The 27,180-nt window shown below is 40.3% G+C and overlaps 1 protein-coding gene across 5 annotated transcripts in view; it reads right to left on the bottom strand.

Annotated features, from left to right (window-relative positions):
* tbc1d22a (TBC1 domain family, member 22a) overlaps positions 1 to 27,180 on the bottom strand; it is a 137,776-nt gene that overhangs the window by 57,340 nt on the left and 53,256 nt on the right. For 4 of the 5 annotated variants that reach the window (XM_077593586.1, XM_077593587.1, XM_077593585.1 and 1 more), the window contains 3 exons: positions 23,567 to 23,694; positions 16,780 to 16,875; positions 3,042 to 3,262 (listed from right to left, as the gene is read on the bottom strand). In XM_077593586.1, coding sequence (XP_077449712.1) covers positions 3,134 to 3,262; positions 16,780 to 16,875; positions 23,567 to 23,694 — 353 coding nt within the window. In that variant the 3' untranslated portion in view covers positions 3,042 to 3,133. Of the gene's footprint in view, positions 1 to 3,041; positions 3,263 to 16,779; positions 16,876 to 23,566; positions 23,695 to 27,180 lie in introns of those variants that run through there. The other variant, XR_013298308.1, reaches the window with a different exon arrangement.

The following is a 27,180-nucleotide window of genomic DNA, read 5'->3' as shown; positions in this document are numbered from 1 at the left end:
AATTTTGTTTGACATTTTGATATCTTTCTTCTCCCTGGTTGGCTCTTTTTGCCCCGCCTCCACACTGACTTTCAGTCAATATCGAGGGTTGTTTCAGTTTGTATTCATGTCCTCACAATAGGATAACGCACGACCACTTGCCAACGAGAAGTAGTATAAGGGTTTATTTATTATTATTAGCGATCGCTCCGCCATTTGCACTGACTAACAGGGAAAAAACACTGAAAAAATGCAATGCTCCGCAGAGACATTACAAAGAGGGAGTTGCGACCAGAGACATTATTATTTACATAACATGAGGTTGTATCTTTTGTCGCTTTGTGCCAGCGGTTTTGGATTGGATTGTATAACTTTACTCATCCCGTATTCGGGAAATTACGTTGTCACAGTAGCGAGAGGGTGAGGATGCAGAAATAGGAAAGACATTTTAGACATAAATGTATTGTTCTATTTTAAATTCAAACATCAGTTTAATGACAATAGTCTCAGTACAATCGCCTATTACTCCACCTTTTGAGATTGACTTCTTCGCAAGTCTTTTGCCGAAAGCTAATGAACATTTTCACGACTCGGCTAAACTTTTTGGGTCCAGACCCAAAGCTCATGCGAGGTTTGGCCGTATAATGATGTAATACCCCCCCGAGGAGAGGAAGGACAGACGAATAGAATGAAGCCAACTGCACAGACGGGCACGTTTCTGCGACCATTGTTGCTACTAATGTATTTTTAATTTCCCATGAAGTGACTGGAGTCCTCAAGTGACCACTACTCCATAATTGGCTGCCTGTGTGAACATCACTCAGCCTAACAAGAGCCAGGAAACTCCAACATCCTCACGCACACACACACACTTATGCACACACATACACACAAACATACACACACACACGCACACTTTGTGGATTACAATGCATTACACTTAATCACTTCCTTGGAACAATACAACAAATGAAGTAAAAAGTGTAGGGATCAAAAATAACTGAAGAAAGAAAAAATAAAACACTTTGCAGACTTTGTCATAGAGGATTTATTTACATTTTCTATTTACACTTAATTTCTGTACATGATTTTTCTTTCAGAACCAGTACATTACATGCCATTTCTTTACTTCTGTGGCCACTTATGCCGAACAGGGTATTTTTTCTTCATTTTTGCTGATGGTTGGAAGTTTTTTTTTACCTAAGAAGAAAGAGGTAACCAAAAAAAAAACTACCATGGGGAAATACTACTCTGGGGTAGCCTGCGTAAAATTCTTCAAAGGTAGTTTGAAGTTTGGTGTTGTGGGCGCTGTCAAAAAAGGATTTGCGCTTTCATCACTGCGGGGATGCTTGCGAGAGCACGCTGGAATAACTCGTTTGCCGCCATTGACGGTGACTGATGTCCATTTCAATATGGATTATATGCCTACCGTTGTCATTGCCAGGCAATCAGTTAATATGGCTATGAATTGATGTGCATACTGCATGATAAGAAAATAACACCAAAATAATGGTGAGTTTAGTTAAATATATATTAAAGGAAAAAAACTCTTGTCCTTATGAACATACATAAATGTATGTATAGAAGTACAGTGGTACCTCGACATACGAGCACCCCGACATACGAGCAATTCGAGATACGAGTAAAATAATTATGTCGAGATATGAGAAAGCCAGGTGGCCAAGACATGAGAGGCTGTTTATGATTTTTTGCCGCATCTCTTTCGTGTATAACAAATATCTACGAGCACTGGGCGGAGCGTTGCATTTTTTAAAGTGTTTTTTTTCCCTGTTAGTCATTGCGAGGCGATCGCTAATATGAGAGTTATATATGCTACTTCTCGTTGGCAAGTGGTCGTGCGTTATCTTATTGTGAGGACATTTGTGAGCAACATTTTCTGAATATTTTGAAGGGAATACAAACTCAAATAACCCTCGATATTGACTGAAACTCAGTGTGGAGGCGGGGCAAAAAGAGCCAACACGGGAGAAGAAAGGTATCAAAATTTAAAACAAAATTAGAATTAAGTTTAATGTAAGCTTAAACTTGTTTTTGAGTATGTCTTCATCGTAATCCAAGTTCATTTAAATGTGTTTATGCTACGAGCGCGTTGCTGTGCAAAAAGCCCCCCCCCCCCCCCCCTCTGTCCGTCTCTCTATCTCCCCCCTTCAAAATCCGTATAATTTTAGTACTATTAAACACATTTTAGTAATATTAAACCAGTAGTTGTGTTACTTTGTTAATAGATGGCGAATTAGAGGAAATCAAACATTTTTTCCATTCCAATATCCTGTTTTTGGTGTTTTTTCAGAGTGTTGGAACAAATTAATTTGTTTTTAGTTCATTTCTATGGGAAACGTTCATTTGACATACGATCTCAGTCCCGGAACGAATTACGCTCGTATATCGAGGTACCACTGTACATGTGGAATATAAAAAAATAAAAAAAAAATTAAAATAGCCCCCCCCCCGGGCCAAACTCCAGGCACAAATTCATAGGCTAGTTCTGTAAACAATAAGGAATAAACGAAGGCGGATTTAAAGAGGCATTACATGGCAAAAAGCCATGTCAAAGAAAAGCAAGTCATTCCGATGACTGCTCTTATCAGCAAGTGGAGAAAGGAACGACTTGAAAAACGGCATTAAAATAAACATCGGCCATTTTCAACACACGCTTAATCTTCTTGTGAAGTGATAAGGATACAAACATCTGATCATTGCTTCAGATCCACTTGGGTTGAGAGGGGAAAAAATGCTTATACTCCAATGAAGCTCATTTATTTGCAAGTTGGGAAAGAGGAATTCTCCGCTGTAGTGTTCTTCTTCGTCCCTCCAGGGGACAAAGAGGAGAGGTCAATGTTCCATGAGCAGAAAAGAAGGCCAATGGCGCATTTTGCCCTTTTTGACGCCTTCCGTTGACTTGATAGACACAATGGACTAAAAAAGCTCGGATTGCAGCTTTTTCTGGAGTGGGGTGGGGGGTTCTCCCAAGTCTATCTCCCAGAATGTGAATTTTGGAGGCAAAAATTGCAGTTAAAAAAAAAAGATTCCATGTCCAAATGTTCAGTGCTTCATCCATAAAGTTTGTTTAATCTGCTTTTGGGCATAATCAGTCCTTTTACAGGTTCATCAGGTGTGAACAGGGAGAGAATTATCATCTTTTGTAGTGGTTGGGGGCGTCGGCAAAGGCAAACTTCAACCGATAGGCTTCGGCCAGAAGTACGCTGACTTCCTCGTTGCCCCAGTGCATTGTTGGAAGGTTTTGCAGTAGAATCATTAAGCCCTTTGGAAGGAAAGAAGTACATGTTATTTAAAGGATTAAAAAAACACTTTTTTTTGTTTTTAAATATTAAATCTGTTCCCCGGGGTTATATTGTAAACACAAAAAAGATAACAACAAATATAGAGTCACTTGAGGCACAGGTGTCAAAGTGGCAGCCCGGGGGACAAATCTGGCCCGCCGCCCCATTTTGTGCGGCCCGAGTAAGTAAAACATAAGTGCCAACTTTCTGTTTTAGGATCAAATTGAAATGAAGATTATAGATCTATGTTATATTTCCTGATTTTCCCCTTTTTAAATCAATAATTGCAATTTTTTATCGATTTTTTCTTTTGGTGTTTTTAGGTCAAAAAGCATTTTGTAAAATCTAAAAATAAATATGTAAAAATATTTTTCGGTTTTCCACTTTAATATTGAATATAATTGAAAAAAAATGTTTCCATTTGAAATGAAAAACAAATGATAAAAATAAAAATAAATATATAAAAATATTTTCGGTTTTCCACTTTGATATTGAATATAATTGAAAAAAAATGTTTCCATTTGAAATGAAAAACAAATGATTATTAGATGTTTTTCCTGACTAAGAAAAAAAGTTCAAATAAACAGTTTTATATCTATAAAAAAACTGAATATTTAGGGCTTTTGATCCAGTTCTTATAATCCAATTTAAAAATATATATCTAAATATTATATCTAAAATGGCCCATTTGAAATCGAGTTGATGTTATTGCTGCCCGCGAACCAATCCAATGTGTCAGTAAGAACAGTAGGTTAAAAAAAACGGAAAAACCAAAATGTTCACATTGTATAGGTTGCTTACTTTGCTTTTCCTGATTTGGGGACTTTAATTGGCCAAAATTGAATTGTGACATTTGTTGACATTCAAAATGAGAGAAAAAAATGAGAGAAACCTGATGCCATTGAATTATTCTTCCCTAATTAATATTGCGGCAAATGCCAAAGCAAAGTACAAATACTAAACAAGCCTCTCATAATCATTGTAATGCTTAACGTGTAAAGTAATCAGCAATAAAACTCCCAAGGAGATTATTGCTACTAATACAGATATATTTTTCAATAATATTGTTTGTAAAGAGAGATTGAATGCTTACATATAATACTAACAAAAAAACCTAATTATTTTTGCACTGACTTTTAATGGGCTTCTTATCCCAACCTAAAACGCTTCCTGTTAAATCTGGCCCAAATAAACAAACACACACACACACACAAACACACTATGGTAGAAACATTATCTCCCCAAAGCTGTTAATTAAGTCATTTTTCATGCAAAGACATGAAACATTCTCCGAATATGACCTGTTATTTGCTGTTTACTTTTTCCCTATTTTGCAAATGGAGCCACTAATTCTACTTCTTGGGCTTTTGCTTGAAACAAAGGGAAATGCTGGGAAAACATTGCTTATTGGGTAAAAGGTCAGCAATCTGCAATCAATCCACTTACATTTGTTGATTTTTTTTAATATGCTGAGTAGGATTGCGGGTGTACAGTGGTACCTCGATATTCGAGTGGCCCGACATACGAGCAATTTGAGATACGAGTCAAATTTCGGGCAAATATTTCTCTTGAGATACGAGACAAATTTTGATATACGAGCAGACAGCGGAGGCGAGATGCTGCTCATAAGAACATCATGGGCACTGGCTCTCTCCCCGCAACTCCCTCATGTAATGTCTCTGGTCGCAACTCCCTCTTTGTAATGTCTCTGCGAGCACTGGGCGGAGTATTGCAATTTTTCACTGTTTTTTTCCCGTTAGTCAGTGCGGATGGCGTATACTATACTACTTCTCGATGCCAAGTGCGTTATCCGATTGTGAGGTTATTTGTATGCATCATTTTGGGAATATTTTGAAGGGAATACAAACTCCAAAAATCCTCGATATTGATTGAAAGTCAGTGTGGAGGCGGGGCAAAAAGAGCCAACCCGGGCGAAGGTATCAAAATGTCAAACAAAATTAGAATTAAGTTTAGTGTTAGGTTTGATCAAACTCATTTTTGAGTGTGTCTGCATCGTAATCCAAGTTCGTTTAAATTTGTTTACGTTACGTTATGAGCGTGTTGCCGTGCAAAAAGTCACCCCTCTCTCTCTGTCCGTCTCTCTTCCCCCTTCGAAATCCGTCTAATTTTAGTACTATTAAACACATTTTAGTAATATTAAACCACTAGTTATGTGTTACTTTGTTAATAGATGGCAAATCAGAACAAATCAAACATTTTTTCCAATCCAATATCCTGTTTTTGGTCATTTCTCAGAGGGCTGGAACGAATTAATTTGTTTTTAGTTCATTTCAATGGGAAACGTTCGTTTGAGTTATGAGAAAATCGACATACGAGCTCAGTCCCGGAACGAATTAAGCTCGTATCTCGACGTACCACTGTATTCCTAAAATGCTCAGTGATTCAAAGTGTAAACGGGAGAAGGAAGAAAAATAATTTTGCATTGTTCTCAAAAGGGAATGAGACTAGTTAGTGTGTGCTGGCTAAGGATTAAGTGTTAGGAGCTTTCATTATCGAGCCCCAAATCATCACCATGACAACCCGGGTTCATCACCAATGGCGGCGCTAATATTCAAATCAGAGGACAAATCACTTCACTTGACTCCCTGCCGCTCCGTGAAAGGATTCCACTCTACAAACCAAATTGGAAATGTAATTATTGTTCTATTTCGCTCCTCATTTCTTGTTCGGGCCGCATGCATGTTTACAACAACGAGCACTTTGGATTATCTCTCTGTCCTTTATATTAAAATGAAGGCGTCCCCTTATTGTTTGCTTGTGCTATATTGAGCGGTTGCGACAACCCTAATGACGTTGCAACTAAAGACATATATATTCTGAGTGACACCGTTAAAAAATGGCAACTTTTCTCTCACTAATTAAGTTGCCGTTCTTTTTTTACCCATCAGTCACAGTGCTGTGGTTCACACTTAAAGTTGGGCGACAAGATGTTTACGTGGAAAATAAATGCTACTGAAGATAATTAAGTACACAGTCAGTGCACAGAAAGTCTGTATAAATGTACGCACAATTCTGTTTTTACCTAATCACAAACTTAATTTGCGCTAACAAGCTAGCAATTAACTCACTAGGTCGCAAGAGGACTAATTAGTGACTATCCGACAGACTACCTTGGTGAACTACTTATTTATTTTTATATATCATATTTTCTCGCAAATAAGCCACCCTTGCGTATAAGTCGCACCCTTAAAATTGTTGGATTTTACAATTTCTCACATATAAGCCGCCCCTGATTCTCCAATTTTCACCTCTATATTCATGGTTTTAATAAGTAGTACAAATGTGTTACTTTGAAGGGAAAATCTTAAGAAAAATCATCGCATGTGGTATTTCTGATATACTGTATGAATCAAAAGCACATTATTAGGGTCAATATCATAAGGAAGTTAATATGCCTGTCTTTGTAAATGCAAGATATCTAATTATTCAATTTGAAAAAAGAAATAAGTTTATCATGATGAGAACTTGATGCTTTTTAATGACAGAAATTACAATTTTCTTACCAGACGTTTAAGATGTTGTTGCTTCTTATGTCGAAATATCTCAATTTTTTCAATGGTTCAGACATAAGTGAGTTTTTTAAACTTTTAATGCAAGATAGATTTCATTCATAGACGCAGAATAAATTCTGTTTAGCGATTTATCTGTTTATCTTTTCCGTAATGTGAAATAAATGAACATATCGGCATTCGCCTGCGTCATGACGTCATGGCGCACGCATGGGCACCATTTTGTCGTCATCGTGTCACGGCGTCAATTTGCAGATTTTTTGCAAGTCGCGTTTTTATGCGCATATAAGCCGTAGCCTCGATTCAGTCAACATATTTTGGTCTGACAAAAGCGGCTTACACGCGAGTAAAATAGGTTTTTTTTTCATGAATTTCATTCTTAGACGTCAAAATAAATTCTGTTTAGCGTTTTCTGTATAGTGAAATAAATGAACGTATCGGCCGCTTTGTCTTGCATTTTATGCGCATATAAGCCGTACCCTGGATTCAGTCATCATTTTTTTTTTGGACAAATAAGGCTTGTATGCAAGAAAATAAGGTGTTTCTTTTCTAGGAAATACTTAAAGTGAGAATACTATAACATGATAAATATTCTGTACGATTTTTAAAATTCAATTTTAAGTTATTTTGTATTGAACAAAAATATTAACATCATGTATCTTGTGCAAAAATAGAAGAGTAAAGGGAAATAAAGGTCCAAAAACACTCACCATATCATTGTAGCGCAGCCAAAATAAAGCTAAAGAGACCTGACTAGCATCATCTCGATCAGGTGTATATTTCTCTTGTGAGAGAAATATTTCAACAAGTTCATCTGCAAAATGTATTAAGCAGTTACATGTCAACGTGAAGATATTAACGTTAGCCTAATACTATCAATTTACCAACATTAGAGAAATTAAATCCGCACTAATCTCAATTAAGTTAAACTAAAAATAAATTCCCATCATTAGCAGGTTATGAAAAACATGAACGCCATTTTTAACTTCTTGCCACGAGTTAGTCTACGTTTTGGCAGACTAAAAGGGGATGCAAAAAGCATCCACGGCATTGTTACAGACGAACGTCGCTACACTTTAGCTACCATTAGCTCATCCAGCAAAAAAAAAAAAGAATACAAAAAATTAGAAGTGGAATACTGCAACTCACCAATTACCTACGAGCTCATTAACAGTGACTGAGGAGACCAAAATATTGCTTACATTCTCAATAGGATGACAACGTCAAATGTTGTAGCGGCTCCTCCTTCTTTTGTACCTATGCCAAATTTAGCCATGTGGTACTTTGCAGCGATGCCTTCTCAGTCTCCTCTTTTTTGCTCCATTCCTTGAGTGGCCTCCAATTCGTCGAAATAACAATCGAAGAATTTCCTTCTCGTCAATTAGGAACTGTGGAATATTTCACTACTCATTGGCGACGACAACACACCTCACGTTAGAAACTTATTGCCTTGGAGGGAGGGTACAAATATTTATTAAAAATAATAATAATCGCTTCCACCCTCATCCAGTCTAATTTGCATTGAACATCAATCGCCGTCTATCCAATGCAAGCGTTAATGGCCCGTATAAAGAAAATTAGCAGTATAGACCAGTGTAATGCGGAGCGGTGCGCCTTATATATGGAAAAAACATTAAAATGTGTCATTCATTGAGGGTGCGCCTTATAGTCGTAAAAATACGGTAATTTAAAATGTTTTCAAGTGCTGGTAACACAGACGTTTTCACTCAACCATTCATTCCAACATTTCCCACATGAAAAGTATTATTTGATGAACACTACAGTGTTCTAAGAAAACAGCTGATTGCAATTTTCTGCCAAGAAAACTTCGATCTTGACTTTGAGGGGCTGACCTTCTGCCGTACCCCCCCCTCCGTTACTCCCCAAGACCCTCTGAAGTGTTTTCACTGGGAGGGATTGCTATACATGCGGCGAAATAGCCAGAGCGTGCGGCGGTATTTATGCTAATGCCCATCCTCGCATGATGTGCAACGCGGATGGGAAATAATACATAACATTTACAATTAAAGAAAAAGGAAACAGTTTGGGGTCTCCGATGTCCTGCTGTGCTCATTAAACTGAGGCTATTTCAAGCGTGGTTAATAGGACTGTTGAACGGAGCAACTGGATCTGTTAGGTTTAATGTAGTGGTCCAGGAAGCCTAGTGCGAAATTGACTGGGCGCCATGCAATCGAATGTTTTTTGTTTTTTGTGTGTACACAAGCTAAGGAAGCTACGACTGAAGAGCTTTATTGACTCCCTATTTAAGCTTGGAAACTGGTATATACCGGTTTTACCACATTTGTGGGATCAATTGCTTCATATGTTGCCATTTTTAATCATCGGCTCATCAGCGATTGTTATACTACCACTCTTTTCTAATAAATCTACCCGTATTTGCGACACTATTCCTGGCTAAACATAACCCCAGAATCGACCAGGCTCGGTTATTTTACACCAAATCTTCTCAAATACATGTACCCACATATGAGACACTATTCCTGGGTAAAACTACCCACCAGAACCGACAAGGACCGGTTGTTATACTACCACTCTTTTATAACAAAAGTACCTGTATTTGGTACACTATTCTAGGGTAAACATAACCCCAGAACCGACCAGGCTCGGTTATTTTATACCAAATCTTCTCAAATACATCTACCCACATATGAGACACTATTCCTGGGTAAAGTTAACCCCCAGAACCGAACAGGACAGGTTCTAATACTCCCACTCTTTTCCACGTTGTTTTTTCCGATGAATAAACTCATAGGCTAGAATCATATATTTCAAGATGAACTTTTTCGCTGTAAATTGCATTGGCACGAAAAAAAAAGCTGGCTTGTCAGTTGGACTGTGAATAAAGGTTATGCAAACTCCACACAGGTGGACCGAGCTGGATTAGAACCCACGACCCCAGAGCTGTGAGGCCAACCCGCTAACCACTCGCGAAATAAAAAAATATCAAAATAATGTTTCCGAATAATGACCATCAACGTGTTCCAAACTAAAAGGTGCCAATCCCATTTGCAGAAACCATCAAGGCACCTTCAAATGGCGACCATTCTCTGCCAGCCTCAACAAGTCAAAATGGATAGCACGTCTATCGCCGTCAAGAGATTTAATGGCTATCCCATGCATGTGTGACTGACTGCCTGCTGATATTTAAGAATAGATATTCATTTACCCCTAAGCAGCAACACATTGATCTGCCTTGACTGTACACAGTGTTCCAAAAAAGGCAATTAGCTCTCCATTCCCTTCCCTTGACAAGCCTTAAAGTGCTTAATGGCTTTTGATACAAGGGGGAAAGCAGATTGTCAATAGAGTCAGTATTAAGGCTCTTACTTGAAGGGGGGAGAACTATTGCATTTGCCTTTGTGTTTTTTTATGTTACAGCCTTAATCTCACCTCACTATCTTCGGATGCTATTATACTACCGCTCACTTTGACCGCATTGACGTCAAAAAACACCATGGAGCCACGAGCATTATCCGACATTTTCCGATCAATGTGACCAAAGCCTTGATTATCAGATATCTCTATCTTGCCGAGTGGGGCGAATTTGGTCTGATCTCTGATCAAACCGTAGGCTCTACCGATGAAATGGAACAATGGCCATATTGGGGAGCCAAGAGAATATTGATTAATGCATGAGAATGCAGTGTGGGGTCGTTCTGCCACTTACAGTTCAGTCTTGGTAGTACACCAAACAACCATGAGTTCGTAACGATTTACGGCTGTAAATGTAATTTTTGTTGGGAAAGAAATGTGGAAGCAGTAGCGCCGATCTTTAATTTTCTAAAGATTTATTTGGACAACGTTAAGAGGTTAGCTGTTTCGATGACACTGTTCAGCTATATGTCTGCAAGTGATGACGATAGACATCTGGAAAGGATGGCGGCAAATGAACATCTGTTCATTCGCTACTAGTGAGAAACTCGTTTCAATTAACAGGAGAAAAATGAAAACTCTTCACTGACCCTGAGTGTTCAATGACCACGTTTGCTTTTATTGCCAATTTTGTTGCTGAGACAATTCCGACATATCCGAAAGACGTCGATATTGACTAACGTTTTGCCTTTTTGGACTGATTTGACTCAAACGTTCCGCCCTCAACATGTAAGGATGCCAAGTGAAGTGAGAATAGCAGGACTTTAGGCTTTTCAAGGTGCCTCGCCATCGTTCCCTTGCGTCGCCTAGCAGCTAGCATCCAAATCCCCAGAGAAATTAATCGCGACGGAATGGCAGATGTGTTGTGAAAAGTCCAAGACAACAGTGAGGTGTGCACCGTTTTCTCTGACGTGCATCATTCCACCTCTGAACTTCTCCACCTCACACATCTACATTAACATACACATGCTGCCACCCAATACCCCCCCCAAACACACCCACACAAAGCGACTATCGCCTGCAAGCGCGCACTCCAGGCAGGCGGTAGTGGTAATGGTGTTCTGTGGCATCCTGAGGTGTAATGGGCATAGGCACTGCTCTGTCAGGGCCATTAGCTTTCTGTAGCTCGTATAATTACACTAAATGGGCCCTCTGGCAAACAGTGGGCGCTAAAAGAGGAGTCGGGCATGCGGGAAGAGGTGCCGACGTGAAAATGGCTGGGCCAAGTCATGAAAAGGCAGGTGGATAAAAGCCCAACTAGATGTGTCATTCCAGTAGCTAATGAGGCAATTCTCTGCTCATTTTAAAAATATATTTGGTCATTGAATTGTGCATCTGTGTCAGTACTAATAGTGTCTGTCTACCAGACGGTATTTCTCGTAGGCTGCCATTGACGGTGAGTGCGTTTTGACTGAGAGTGGGTGTCTGTTGACACCTGTTGCCTAACTACAGATTGGCAGTCTCTCTCTCTCGTTTTCGTGCATTGATGTCAATGAAAATGCAATTCATTGGCGATCATTAGCTGCCAGTTGAACAAAAAAAATAGAAAGCTGCCTATACAGTGGTACCTCGACATACGATCGTAATCCGTTCCGGGACTGAGATCAAATGTCGAGCTTTTCGTAACTTGAGCGAACGTTTCCTATTGAAATGAATTAAAAACAAATTAATTCGTTCCAACCCTATGAAAAAACACCAAAAACTGGATATTGGATTGGAAAAAATGTTTTGATTTCTTCTAATTCGCCATCTATTAACAAAGTAACACATAACTAGTGGTTTAATAGTAATAAAAAGTGTTTAATAGAAGTAAAATTAGACACATTTCGCAGAGGATACACAGACGGACATAGAGGCAGGTGGGGGGGGGGGGGGGGGGGCTGGTTATCCAAGGCAACAACGCAATCGTAAACGAACAAACAAATTTAAATTAACTTGGATTAATATATAGAGACACTCAAACATACATTTAATGTAACTTTACCCAAAACTGAATCCTAATTTTGTTTTAATTTTTGTTTACCTTCGTTCTGGGCGGGTTCCGAAAATGATGCACACAAATGTCCTCACAATAGGATAACGCACGACCACTTGCCAACGAGAAGTAGTCTTGAATGAGCGATTGCGGGAGCTAAGGCTAAGGAAGGAATAACAGGACATGCAAGAGCTGAGCTTACCCACGTATTGATTGTGGGTAATGAAGTTTTATACTGAGAAAGGGTGCCATTGGCTATCGGTGTTGTAAGCACAAGTATACTTCATTACCCAGAAAGCCCTCTTTTTGCCCGCGCATGGGTGTTGTGCGTTTCCTGGTCGAAACCCGTCTGAATAAATCGTTCAGTGCTCGTAGATATCTGTTATACACGAAAGAGATGCGGCAAAAAAGACAGTGCGCTACAATGATAAACAGCCTCTCATGTCATGGCCACCTGGCTTGGTCGCATCTCGAAATTTTGATCGTATCTCGGGCGAATTATTTGATCGAAATTTTCATCGTACCTCGAGCATGTCGTAGGTAGAGCTGATCGTAGGTCGAGGTACCACTGTACAGTAAGGAGGAGCCAAGTTTTGGCCAATCAATTATCAGTCCCAGATTGCCTGCCACCAACCCATCTTCACATGCCCAGGTACTCAAATCGGTTTACATGGGTATAACTGACGGCATAAATTGACTGCACTCTACTTTGAGCGACAATCATCCGCATGAAGCTAATTTATGAGGTGTTATCCATTTATTTAAGCAGTAAAAATGTCAAGAGGAAAAGAGAAAACAAAACCACAAGTCTTTTTTTTTTGAAGTCAACAAATGCCACCAACTAAGTCCTGAGAAGCAGGCTAATTAAAACCTCTTCTTTGTATCTTGTTGGCTCCACCGTCACAAAAAAAACAACAACCTTGTAGGAGCAGTTGCCAGGCAACAAGTAGAGACTCTACAAAGTCCCCAAATCCTGGACAATTCATTAACATGGCGCTTTAACCCGGCAATGTCATTTAAAGACTACACAAAAAGGTTGCTTTTTTTAATATGGAATCCATAAAAAGGTATGACTAGCTCATTTACGGACACAGTTAGCATGCGTGGAGGGCGAATAGCTCGGGGAGTTATCCCCCTCCGCCGTTCTGCTTTTTCATTTAGCGGCTTAACTGGTCCGAGTCGGCGAACGAGCAAGGTTTGTTAGCCGCTTGCAAATTATCATTTCAAATGATTTTCTTCTTGTCTGTTAATTAAAACCATTAAAGTGAATCCATAATCCACTATTCGCCAGAACACTTCACGTAACTGGCATTGGAACTGTGAGGGCAAGCATGAAATGATCACTTGGCAGTGCCACCGACAGCGATAGACGTCCCTCTCTGCCCCTCTCTCTCTACCCTGCGCGAAATCCGTCTAATTTTAGTTCTATTAAACACATTTTAGTAATATTAAACCACTAGTTATGTTACTTTGTTAATAGATGGCAAATTAGAACAAATCAAACATTTTTTCCAATCCAATATCCTGTTTGGGGTATTTTTTCAAAGGGTTGGAACGAATTAATTTGTTTTTAGTTCCTATCAATGGGAAACGTTCGTTTGAGTTACGAGAAAATCGACATACGAGCTCAGTCCCAAAACGAATTAAGCTTGTATCTCGAGGTACCACTGTATTTCATTTCTTTAGCACTCAGTGTTGTTAGTGAAGGAATAAGTTAGGTTTGGGAATAAGCTTACAATTTCAAAAGTAACCAGAAGAGATTGATAAAGTTGATTTTAACTAAACGGCAGGGGGAAAAAAAATCACATCTGACCCGGTCTACTTTGATAAAGACACGAAGGCTTTTTAGATGTGCTTTCTAATGCTTCCACGTCCATCTCCTCTTTTGACCTCACTCCATTTCCGTTGCTTTTCATTCCTTTTTGTTGTTGTTGTTTTTTTAACTCTGGGGGTCAGTAGAGGTTTTTAAATTACGCCTTGCAATAATTTAAATGTGTTGGTTCTCCACCATTCCGCCAGCACTATCAAATCTGTTTATTTTCCTCGACAAATTTTCGCTTACAAAAAAAGGGCTCCATGGCCTTTAGCAAGAATACATTCAGCCAAATGTCATCCTGGCATTTGACAATTTGCTGCAAATGAGCACTTTTCTTCCATTTGTTAATGTCTTCATCTCTACCCCCTGCACTTAATGGAGCACAGATATACACGTGATTCCGCGGCACTTCCAACAGCGCAACAATATGCAAGAAATACGGCACAATCCCCTCACAAATGGAGCTGCCCAAAAAATAAGGCGCGTCTTTTGGGCCCAGATTAATGTCAGCGGGGGAGCCGAGAAGTTAACGTTCCCTCTCTTCCTGACTTTAGTGCTTTAAGTAGTTGAGATTTCTGCACGATTCACGACTGTGAGAGTTCGTAGGCATGTCAGGTTCTTAAGGGCCTGTTGTCGTAGCTCTTATCAACCCACAAAGCCCACTTTTTGCTGTGTACCGTATTTTCACGACTATAAGGCGCACATAAACGTCTCAAATTTTCTCCAAAATAGACAGGGCGCCTTATAATCCAGTGCGCTTTATATATGGACCAATACTAAAATTGTTATCACGATAAAATAAAATAAATTAGTCAATAGGGTACACCATCCTCTACAGCTCTCACAACTACGGCAAGCAGCCCCCGACTCTCCTATTTTCCCCGTAGAAAAAGTACTGCGCAGTGACTGCTGGGATATACAGTTCTTTTGTCAATACACCCAATGGATTGTGGCCTGTATACATCGACATCAACACAGCTTGACGAAGCATGGAAAGCAGCGTTGGAATAGTTATGCTAGCTACTAGCTAGCTACTATTTGCGAATGGATTGTGGCCGCCTGGACGAACGTATAAAATGACGTGAGTACATTGTAAAATGGCTAAATAAAGTACAACCGAACTCAGTCTTGCTTTCGTTGCCTTTTTAAAAACCTGTTTTTAGCTTGTGGGTGTAGCGTGTATGTTTAAGCTGGTGTATGTTTTGCCATGCCTGGCTGCGTCTATAAAAACGGTGCGTCCTTTGTGTGTGTAAAATAGAGAAAGAGCACTCGTTACTGACACTGCGGCTAAAAATATGATGCACCGTATAGTTGTGAAAATAGGGTAAATGTTGCACCCTGTATTTACGCTTGAAACACGGAGATATAATCACAATAGTGATTCGTTGTTGCTTCTTCAATCCAACTTTACTGATATATCAACAGGTTAGAACAAAAACCCATAATATACAACTACACCCGTACAGTGGTACCTCGAGATACGAGCTTAATTCGTTCCGGGACTAAGCTCGTATGTCGATATTCTCGTAACTCAAACTGTAAACAGTGATATACAATTTGCATGGAAATTTGTGGAACTCTGTCATAACTCGAGGACTCCCTACGACAGATTCCCCAATAAACAGTTCTAAAAACAGGTTTTACCCTCTTAATTGTTCTGAAATCCAAGCTCTACAATGGAATCCTCCAAATAGCACTCCCCCACATTTATGCCCTGATCGTCGACACAGCATGCTCCTCTTATTTTCCTCTCATGTCTACAAAGATGGATACTTTGCCCTTGGTGTGCCACTTGGTAGTCAGTGTGGGTTCCGGGCTCGCTGGCATTAGTGCACGAGAAGTGTGTAGGTGCTGAAGATGTGGCTGTGAGCTCTTTCTCGAAATGCTTCTTTTGAATTAATTTCAGAGCTCATAAGAGAAACAAACAGTAGATTTTTGTTTTGTATTTTTACACATGCCGCACGACTTTTGGGACATTCCACTGCAACGCGCTCATAACATAACAAACAAATTTAAATGAACTTGGATTATGATGCAGACACTCAAAAATAAATTTAATCTAACCTTACACTAAACTTAATTCTAATTTTCTTTTAAATTTTGATACCTTTCTTCTCCCGTCCGGGTTGGCTCTATATGCCCCGCCTCCACTCTGACTTTCACATGCAACCTATAGAAGGCTGTTTGCTTTTGTATTCCCTTCAAAATATTCCCAAAATGATGCACACAAATGTCCTCACAATAGGATAACGCACAACCACTTGCCAACGAGAAGTAGTATATACTCCTCTCGTATTAGCAATCGCTCCGCCATTCGCACTGACTACCGGGAAAAAAAAACACCGAAAAAAAATGCAGCGCTCCGCCCATTGCTCGCAGAGACATTACAAAGAGAAAGTTGCGTGGAGAGAGACAGTGTCCATGATGTTCTTATGAGCAGCCTCACACGTCCGCTGTCTGCTCGTATATCAAAATTTGTCTCGTATCTCAAGAAAAATATCTGCTCCAAATTTTCCTCGTATCTCAAATTGCTCGTATGTCGGGGCACTCGTATGTCGAGGTACCACTGTACTGTGGGATGAAGTAGTGTGCCATTGCAGTTAAAGACTCATGCTTCCTAGCGAGTGGGCCGGCAAAGTCACCTTCTAGCAGCTGTCTAGCGCCAGTCACTAACGCCCTCGTGACTTCTGAACCTTACAGTTAATGACCATGGCGAGGGATGCGGACCATGAACAATGTTACAATTACTCGCCAGCCGTGTGTATGAGCAGGAAAATGTTTTACCTGAAAGTCTCGCTCCTCCAGAATCTCTTTCCTCCACCGCACAAGGAAGGCTGCACAGACGTAGAGATGGAAATGGGAGAAACCCTCAGGTTCAGCCTAGAGGGAACGAGATGAAACATATCTGTTGACTTTACTAAATACCTCCAGCCTTCTATGCAATATTTACACGTTTACACGCATCACCGTTAAGCTAGCAAAAAGAATACAATAAGATGAGTGTTTCCTGTCACAATCCGGAAATAAGCAGTGCCACAATTTTATCTTTCGGCCTTCTTATTTCAACCCCTCATTACATTTGTCAGCCCTCATTTTTTTTGATGAGCAGTGGGGAATTAGAGTAGGAAAGAGACAAAGGATGAGATGTTCCTTCTTCTTATTCATTTTCCTCCAGAGCCCTATCACATGGAGGATAATTACTCGGCTCTGTGAATGAGAGTCACTTAGAAAAGAAGCATGTGGCCCCTTTAAAGGATGGGGTGGGGGATATCCAAAGTGGAAATGGGGAGATGTGTTGAACTAATTCGGGCATGCTTGTCAAGGAGGTTTAAAATTCAAAGAATTAAAGTGTGCCATTGCGTTCAGGCGTGTGCTAGCTAGTACGACGATGTGCGATGAGTCAAATCCTCCACGGCTGTCACGTCTTTTGCCCTAAAGAGTGACTTTTCGAGGTGGCGCCGTGGCGCGTTTCGGTCTAACCTGTCGGCTCGTATCCAAACAAACAGCAGCGTGTTTATCGGCGGCCAAAGATATGCCGTTTTCATTTCTTTTTCTTCTCCGAATGTGGGCTTGGAGTTCATGGTTGAGGACCCTGGCAAAGTTGTCACAACTATAAAATGCACTCTTATCTTGAGCCGTTGCAAAAACATCTTTAAGCTCTGCCGTGCGCATGCGACAATTGTGCGCTCATCCGTGCCTAATCCCAAACTGTCTTTTGAATACCCTATTGACCAGTGGAAGTTATGTTTGCTCTTGAATGGTGTCTTCATGAGGTGAATTATGCAAACAATGCAATGTTGTGAGGAGCCGACACAGTTTTTTTTTATTGCTGTTCAAAACATCAATGTTTTCCCCCAAAGGGTGCAAATTTAATTTGAGAGAAAAATCATTGAGGCTTGACAAAGTTCAACTTTTTTTGCCATTGAAGGCTCTAGATTAGACAATTTGATAGATTCTAGCACCGTCAATGGCACTAAAATGCAGTGGTTTGCCGTCAGGGCCTTCAAAGCCTTCTCTGCTCGCCTAAGAAATATCTGAATGACAGACTGATGTTAATTATATTTGGGCCATGAATACTTCCAAATTGTCTGTTAACTTCCTTTCATTGCTTTTACCCCTGGTTGCACTGCTTCCAGATGTGTGTTTTCATATTGAAGCATTTAACCAATCACATTTCAGCCAATATTTGTTGCCAGGGTCAGAAATCTGCCTCAAGGCCTTCACAATCAGTTCTGCAGGCTTTGCTGCATTAAACAAGCGTCGATAAAACTTTTGCTTTAACCAATCAGAATTCGATTTGGTGACACCAAGGCCTTCTCGCAGGCGTCGGGATACGTCATCGCTTTCACCAACTATGAATGGCTAGTGATAGAGTGGACTAGCCAGAGCTACCAAACTGTATTTGGAGCGAGCTGCACAAGCAAATATCTTGTTGTGTTGATTTAATAGCGGTTTTGTCAACCCGCAATGGCTGAAGGAGGAGAAGGAATGGATTTGTTTGCAGATTTACTGTCAAGGCCATTTTCAAGACGGACTTTTCAAGAAAAAAAAGCTGGACATCATTAAGAAAGGTCGGACAACTCCAAAGCAAGCAAGACTGTCACAACTGGGAATGAACATTTTCAGCACTAAATCGAATAAAAACGTTTGCCAGAAATTTGACAGGATAGGCTCGACTTTCAGCATTAGCTTCGATGGCGATAGAAAAGGAGGAAAGAAAGGAGGATGGATATCGTGTACAGGTAAAAAGATTTTTGGTGAGTAAAATATGGCGATATTCCTAAATAATATTTCAAATGTATGAGGTTATTGTTTATGATTGTTTATGTGTCGCAAGCTGTAGCTGCAGTAGAGATTTTATAGCCATTGAATCGTTTTTGAGGGTTGGATTGATTCCGACCGTTGAAGGCGTCGCTAGGAAATTCACGGACCGCCGCTGCTAAAATGTCAGTCATCAGTCTACTGCTGTGAATTGAAATGAAATAATTGAAATAAAACAAATTTCACTTTTCTTTCATTAAAAATTAGTTTTTATGTAATTGCCTTGGTGATATTTAAAGTAGGGCTTTGGAATGATTTGAAAATGTGCATACATTTTCAAATAAGAATCAATTCTCTTTTTAATTTCTGAACGCACATTCTCTTGTATAGCCTGTCTGGATTAATGAAAGAGGAAATGGCGTGCGATTAATACATATATAGATTCTTCTTTGTATGCTGTTATCTTCGGATTTGTGTACAATTTAAAAGCATACCAAAATGCAAAGTTACCACTGACTAAATACTCTTAAAGAATGACAAGTGGAGTTGGAGCCTTTTAAGAAAATGAACTGGGCTTTACTTCAAACAACTCTTGCCAAAAAGTCTATTGTCCAAAATACATGCAAAGGCAAAACATCAGGCCTTAATATCCCAACAGATTAATGTTGACAGTAATAAATGTTAGCCGAATTTATATCATCCATCACTCTTTGTCTCGTTCCACATCAATTTCTCTCCCTGACACACTATCCCTCCCTACTGTCCTATCGCACCGCCACCGCCGCTTCATTTCAATGACGTTCTCGTCATTAGGAACTGCAAAATAAAGTTTGTCATGTTAGTCAAGGTGACTCCGTTAAGTCCACGCAGCCACTCCTTTGCGACTACAGTGGTACCTCGACATACGAGTGGCCCGACATACGAGAAATTCGAGATACGAGTCAAATTTCGGGCAAATATTTATCTTGAGATACGAGACAAATTTTGATCTATGAGCAGACAGAGGATGCGAGAGGCTGATCATAAGAACATCTTGGCCACTGTCTCTATCCCCGCAACTCCCTCGTGTAATGTCTCTGGTCGCAACTCCCTCTTTGTAATGTCTCTGCGAGCGCTGGGCGGAGTGTTGCATTTTTTCAGTGTTTTTTTTCCCCGTTAGTCAGTGCGAATGGCGTATATACTACTTCCCGTTGGCAATTGGTTGTGCATTATCCTATCGTGAGGACATTTGTGTGCATCATTTTAGGAATATTTTGAAGGGAATACAAACTCAAACAACCCTCGATTTTGACTGAAAGTCAGTGTGGAGGCGGGGCAAAAAGAGCCAACCCAGCCGGGAGAAGAAAGGTATAAAATGTCAAACAAAATTAGAATTAAGTTTAGTGTTAGGTTCGATTAAACTTATTTTTGAGTGTGTCTGCATCGTAATCAAGTTCATTTAAATTTGTTTGTTATTTTACGAGCGCGTTGCTGTGCAAATAGCCCCCCTCTCCCTCCATGTGTTACTTTGTTAATAGATGACGAATAAGAACAAATAAAACATTTTTTCCAATCCAATATCCTGTTTTTGCTGTTTTTTCAGAGGGTTGGAACAAATTCATTTGTTTTTAGTTCATTTCAATGGGAAACATCCGTTTGAGTTACGAGAAAATCGACATACGAGCTCAGTCCCGGAACCAATTAAGCTCATATCTCGAGGTACCACGGTATATGCCTGGAATCCGGCGTCCCCGGCGTCGTGGCAGCCAGAATCTCGGCTTGGGCTGATCAAAGCGGAGAGCGGTGGGTGAGGAGAAAGGGCGGTGGGAGGGGCCCGAGATGAGAAGAGGTGGCGGAAAGCAAGGTAAACAAATGGCACGAGTGGAAATGTGGGAATACCGCAATGTCACCGAGGCTTCAAATTGCTGCGTCGGATCTCCGAGGATTTGAGAAACTGAGCCAAACAAACCCTTTGCGTGACGTCCGCGAACTGACGCCAGACAAGGTGATGTAAGACGATCAAGCGCTGATGAAACGATTACACGGGAAGGATATAAAACCTCACAAATGCTGATCGGTAAGAAAAGAGAAATATATCAAGGTATTTTGTATCGATTATGCAAGAAGATTCCCAAGGAAAAGCTTGAAATATCTAGCACGGTCTAACCGTCCTAGGAAAAACCCCAGGTGGTCTGATTTTGAAGCTCAGTACCCTCCAATTAGCTAAAAATGTGATGACGATGAAAAGGAAGGATGAACGAAAAATTGGCCTGTTCAATTTGGAGGAAAAAACAACTGACAAAAAGACATTTAATCGTAGTAATCTTGTCATTTCCATGATGTGAGAAATCCCTAAAACTATCAATTTTGACTGCCAAGTTTCAGCACCATGGACAGCAATTGGGCTGCTATGCATTTGACCTGAGAGTTGTTGAATTGTCTACGTATTTTGTCATTAAATGTAATCGTTTGATAGATCTCATTCTTAAAAAGTGATATTTTTACTTATCCCAAGAGCATCATAAATGTAGTAGTAAAACATTGCATTATTAGGTTTAGAAAATGTCATAAATGTGTCTCTATTTTAACTGAACAAGTGTTTTCACTTGAGCATGTTTTCATTTCCACTGTGGAATGAATAATACAAAAACTGAGGTTGCAGTTTTTTAAATGTATTTATCTTTCTCCCCAATTCCAAATTCTCAGACCCATAAAAGTCCACAATGTACTGGTTACTCGGTCCAAGCGAAGATTCAGAGGCTGAAGGTGTCACAGTATCTCTGTAACACTCATGCTAATACTGCCACACTGTGTTACTTGCTAATTTCATGCTCTGTGCTACAGGGATAATTTGGTCCCTGTCTGTTTGCCTGGTCGCTCACCTGCTGGGGAGGAAAAGTGAATGTGTGTTTGTGTGTTTTTCCCACTACATTATTCCCGTGCGTGCGTGTTTTTATTATTATTTTTTTTAATGTCACTTTCATCCCTTAGCGTCTCAATAGTGACACAAGCATGACTACAAAAGGCAGAAAAGGGCTAAATAATATATTCTCATTTGGAAGAAACAGAGATAGCAGAACAGGAAGAGCGCAGAAATTGGTGGGCAAAGGATTGAAGCAAACTGGAGAGAAAGAGCAAAAGGCTGGCTTGAGCTGGAGCCAGCCAGCGAATCGAACAGATGGTCACGCCGCAGAAAGGAGACCACGGCGGAGACGTTACGACACTCAGGTTAAAGCCTCCCTTGGAACGGGCGCAGACGCTCGGACCAAAGGGCGAGGGCTTTCGATTTATCAAGGGGCATTTGGAGTGACCCAAAAAACATGTTTTGTCCAACTGCTCTGCTTTCATTTGGCTAATTATAGCACATAGGAATATTTGCTCTAATTAGAAACCTGCTCGCTCGACCGTCGCCCCCAGAACCGAGAGACAACAGTAAAAAGGACAGGAGCGGATTCTAGCTGCCGTAGTGTTCAGAATAGCATGAGTGCAAATGGCCTAATTTCCCCAACTTTAGTGGAACCACAGGTGACAGAGCCTGCCAAAAAACAGGTGTAGTGTGTGATTGTGCATTGTAGCTATGTGTGCAATGGGGCTGTCTTCCAAAAAAGCACTGTGGAATCAAATATTTAGAGGGTGGCTTACAACTACAATGTCTAGCTTGGCAACTCACTCAAGCATCGCCTAATTATTTTCCAACTTCCAGAGAATGGTCAAAAACAAATGCGTGTTGCTAAGGTAACCAGGCAGACCTGGACTATAGATCCAGGGGGGACCAGGCCTTGATCAGTGGGAAGATAAAGCTTTTTGGATAAAGAACGTGTCAAAGTGGCGGCCCGGGGGCCAAATCTGGCCCGCCGCATCATTTTGTGTGGCCCGGGAAAGTAAATCATGAATGCCGACTTTCTGTTTTAGGATCAAATTAAAATGAAGAGTATAGATGTATATTAAATTTCCTTATTTTCCCCCTTTTAAATCAATAATTGTAATTTTTTAATCAATTTTTTCTGTGTTTTTAGTTCAAAAATATTTTGTAAATTCTAAAAATATATGAAAAAAGCTAAAATAAACATTCTTTTAGATCTAGAAAAAACTGAATATTCAGGGATTTTAATCCAGTTCTTTTAATCCATTTATAATTTTAAAAATCTAAATATTATATCTAAAATGGTCCGGCCCACATGAAATGGAGTTGACATTAATGCGGCCCGCGAACCAACCCGTTTGACACCCTTGGAATAAAGCATTAAATGTTATCGGAAATATTTTAAATAAAGGGACCGTGTGGGACATAAAAAACGGAATTGCTGTCCATGCAATTCCACATGGTTTTGACTTGACACTTTTGTTTTCGTCTCCCTGACGCTTTGAGACGTGTAATGAGTTTTGGAGTTAATATGGATTGGATGTCTGTTGTTGTAAATGGGTGTTTTTAACTGAATACAATGTTAATCTTGAATTGCCTTGAAGAAAAACTAAACTTAAAGCGTCCCAAACTTTTATTTCAAATATCTTGGTTGAATTACTTTTATTCCGTTTTGAACTATGTCTTGCTGATTTTAATGTCATTTTTTTTAACACCTACTATATTTTCAGCTGAGCTCAAGAGCCCTCTACACAAGTAGAAAGCTCGGAATCGATAACAAACATTAGGCGTAATGGGCAAAGCTAAAAGGAGGTTAACCACAGCTCAAAACTGTAGGCGCCGCCATTAAAGAAAGGATTTAAGGTGAAAAGGGCGCCTCCGCAAACACAGGAAAACATGTTTGAATCAGGATTAAGTGCTCGCCCTCTGCCTTGAACGTGCATGTGTCTTGTAGATGAGTGTGATTACCTGGTATGTGTCCCAAAGTCTAATCGTGCACCGTAGTGGCAACTCGCGCATCAAAAGGTTGTTCATCCAACGAAAGGCAAACTGCAAGTATTCCACCTCGTAATGCTGCATGTGGTGATGCACTGACTCTGCAACGAGATGTGATGACAAAAACAAATGCATTTTTAATAAAGCTCAAGGGTGTGAGTGTTGCCTTTTCTTTGAGTTACAGTGGTACCGCGAGATACGAGCTTAATTCGTTCCGGGACTGAGCTCGTATGTCGATTTTCTTGTAACTCAAACAAACGTTTCCCATTGAAATGAACTAAAGACAAATTAATTTGTTCCAATCCTCTAAAAAAACACCAAAAACAGGATTTTGGATTGGAAAAAATGTTTTATTTGTTCTAATTCGCCATCTAATAACAAAGTAACACATAGCTAGTGGTTTAATATTACTAAAATGTGTTTAATAATACTAAAATTAGACAGATTTCTAAGTGGAGAGAGCAACGGACAGAGAGAGGGGAGGGAGGGGCGGTCTTTTTGCACGGCAATACGCTCGTAACATTACATTAACAAATTTAAATGAACTTGGATTACAATGCAGACACTCAAAAATAAGTTTAATTGAACCTAACACTAAACTTAATTCTAATTTTGTTTGACATTTTGATACCTTTCTTGGCTCTTTTTGCCCCGCCTCCACACTGACTTTCAGTCAATATTGAGGGTTGTTTGAGTTTGTATTCCCTTCAAAATATTCCCCAAATCATGCACACAAATGTCCTCACAATAGGATAAAGCACGGCCACTTGCCAACGAGAAGTAGTATACACGCCATTCACACTGACTAACGGGAAAAAAACACTGAAAAAATGCAACGCTCCGCCCAGTGCTCGCAGAGACATTACAAAGAGGGAGTTGCGACCAGAGACATTACACGATAGAGTTGCGGGGAGAGAGACAGTGGCCATGATGTTCTTATGAGCAGCATCTCGCGTCCGCTGTCTGCTCGTATATCAAAATGTGTCTCGTATCTCAAGATAAATATTTGCCCAAAACTTTACTCATATCTCGAATTACTCGTATGTCGGGCCACTCGTATCTCGAGGTACCACTGTATTTGCATCCGTAACCAGTCTTGGATCACCATGATGACTTATGTGAAAACTTTTTCAATTCAAATAGCTCCTGCGTTAAAAGACAACGATGAAGTCAAAGGAATCTGCAAGTGGACATTAACGGTGTCATAAAAGCGTAACACACACCTAGCAGCCATTGATTATAGCATGTCGACCGGAGAGTGTAGACACCGAGAAAAGGGTAGTTTTGTATTCACGGCGATAACACAGACCTCTTGCTGAATCAGCACGGTCTGTCTGTCAGTAGCCAATTGTACTGCAGTGACGGAGGGCATGACGGCAATTTTGAAAGCGCGGTCAGAGTTTGGGAGCGTGAAAATGTTGTCATTTCCCCGTTCTGACTAGCAAAATTGTTACACAAAAGTGAAATACAATCCACTCAGAGATTAACTGCTTAGATATAGGTTTCAGGATTCAGGATTTAGTGTATTTGGGATTAAGTTTATATATGATAAACAACACATCATTGAATTGATGTTTGTTTGTTTTCTTTGCTTTTCATCGCACATCCCATTCCATCATGGGATAAGATGGAAGAGCTGTCGGCACTTACCAGGCCGGAAACGGAATCGAGGGGTTCTACTCTGCTACTGTTGATTCTTCAGTTCCAGACTACTGAGGAACTGTGCGGATAAGCTTGGAAGAGTGACTCTACATATTTTCAAACTGAGGAAGACTTCGTGTGTGTGGTTCCAGTTTTATCCAACTCTACAACGTCTTTTTCATGAGTCTGTATCCGTTTTTGCTACCGCAACCAAGATGGCGCCGCTCAAGTGGTAGCCGGTAGCGGTAGCTCCGTCCGCTCTTGCTCGTTTTGTGTTTTTGCTACTTTTCTGTCTTAATGATTTGATTTAATGACTCTTAATGATCCCATATACTTTGCTTTGTTTTGTACTTTGCTCTTTTTGCTTTGTTGTTCTGAGGCCTTTGCGACTGTATTGTCTAACTTGTATGTGTAACTATGCCTTTCCTGTATCTGCATTCTCACCCTCTTGCTACTGTGACAATGAAATTTCCTGAATACGGGATGAATAAAGTTATCCAATCCAAATATACAAAAATTTAACACAAATATGTCACGTCTAACCGCTGCTGCTTTGCATCTTCACATAACAAAAAGATAAAAAAAACATGGCTATTGATTCAGCAGTTGATATATTCCACAGCAATCAAACTGGTGACACTCAATCTCCAGTCCACACACACACACACACAAGCCTCATAATAGAGCTGTAATTACTGAGCTGTCAGACCATCAGTGTGAAAAGGCAGTTAGGAAGGAACTATGGAATCATTTGACTGACAAGCGCAAATGCGAGCACACAAGACCACCTTGAACAAAATGTTGACAACCGCAATGTTTCACATTTCCACGCACGCAAGTAGTTTGATAAACTACAGGTTTGCACTCTTGTCTCCGCGGTGTAATTATTACGGACCGCTGCGAGATCACACAACATGGCCGCCATATTAACGGGCGAACTATGACAGAGCTCGGCCAGCTGCCAAGGCACTTTGGTGCAAAGTTAAATGACGGTAATGAACTCGCTTTGTCCGTGTTGGGGACTTGAGCAAACACAGGGAGGAAGTGCAAGTAGTTACAACATCATCTATCATGAGAAATGATTACCCAGCTTGCGAGGAGCTAGATTGAACACACGCGTACACAGACGACGCTAAAACCTGTGGCTTTTTTAACTCTGGGCTGCGGTCCAGCTGGCATGCCGCACGACGCGGAGCCTAGCAAGGTGGCGCGTGGCATCGCTCAGGGACGCTGATTGACTGATGAGACCTGTCTTCTTTATTACGGCCGGCCTTAAGTTGAGGACGGAGGGGGATTGCGGGGACGGTCAGAGGTCTGAGTTCTTCCCAGCATTGTGCTGATGCCGGCATTTGGCTTCAACTTTAGCGTAATTGCGGGTATTCCTCCCTCTCCTGACCTTTTTTGTGCCACGCCCCTTTCGCGGACTTTTCAACCAGCTGTTTCAATATGAAGACAAGTGTCTATTACCCCAATGAAAACTCTGATCTCAATTTCTATTGAATTCAATTGATTTTGGTTTGAACATCTTATTTATGTGTATTCCTGACACTTTTTTGATAGGTCTGTAAAACAACTTAAGGAGCAGGTTAAGAAAGAGTGAGACCAATTTAAAGGAAATAAGTTTATTACCAGACTGCAGAATGGGGAGAGCTTGAACAGCGTGAACCGCTCACAGTCTGTTGTCCTTGCAACTCTCTCCGAATGACCAGTGAGTGAGTCTTAAATACAGGCAAAACTGACAATTGTCAGCAGGACTTTGGGCAGATCCTTTTCAGTCATTTGCAGGGCAAAGATTGATTGATCAGTGTTGGACAGTTGAGTGTTTGTGCTGACATGTCAACCCAATCACAAGACTAAGATTGATTAATCAGTCAGACAGTTGAGTGTTTATGCTGACATGTCAGCCATTCAGTTTGTATGAGAACGATGCTTTTATACTCACAAAA

This window comes from Stigmatopora argus, chromosome 23 (genome assembly GCF_051989625.1).
Source record: "Stigmatopora argus isolate UIUO_Sarg chromosome 23, RoL_Sarg_1.0, whole genome shotgun sequence".
Classification (NCBI taxonomy): Eukaryota; Metazoa; Chordata; class Actinopteri; order Syngnathiformes; family Syngnathidae; genus Stigmatopora; species Stigmatopora argus.
This window is presented reverse-complemented; position numbering and strand designations above follow the sequence as displayed.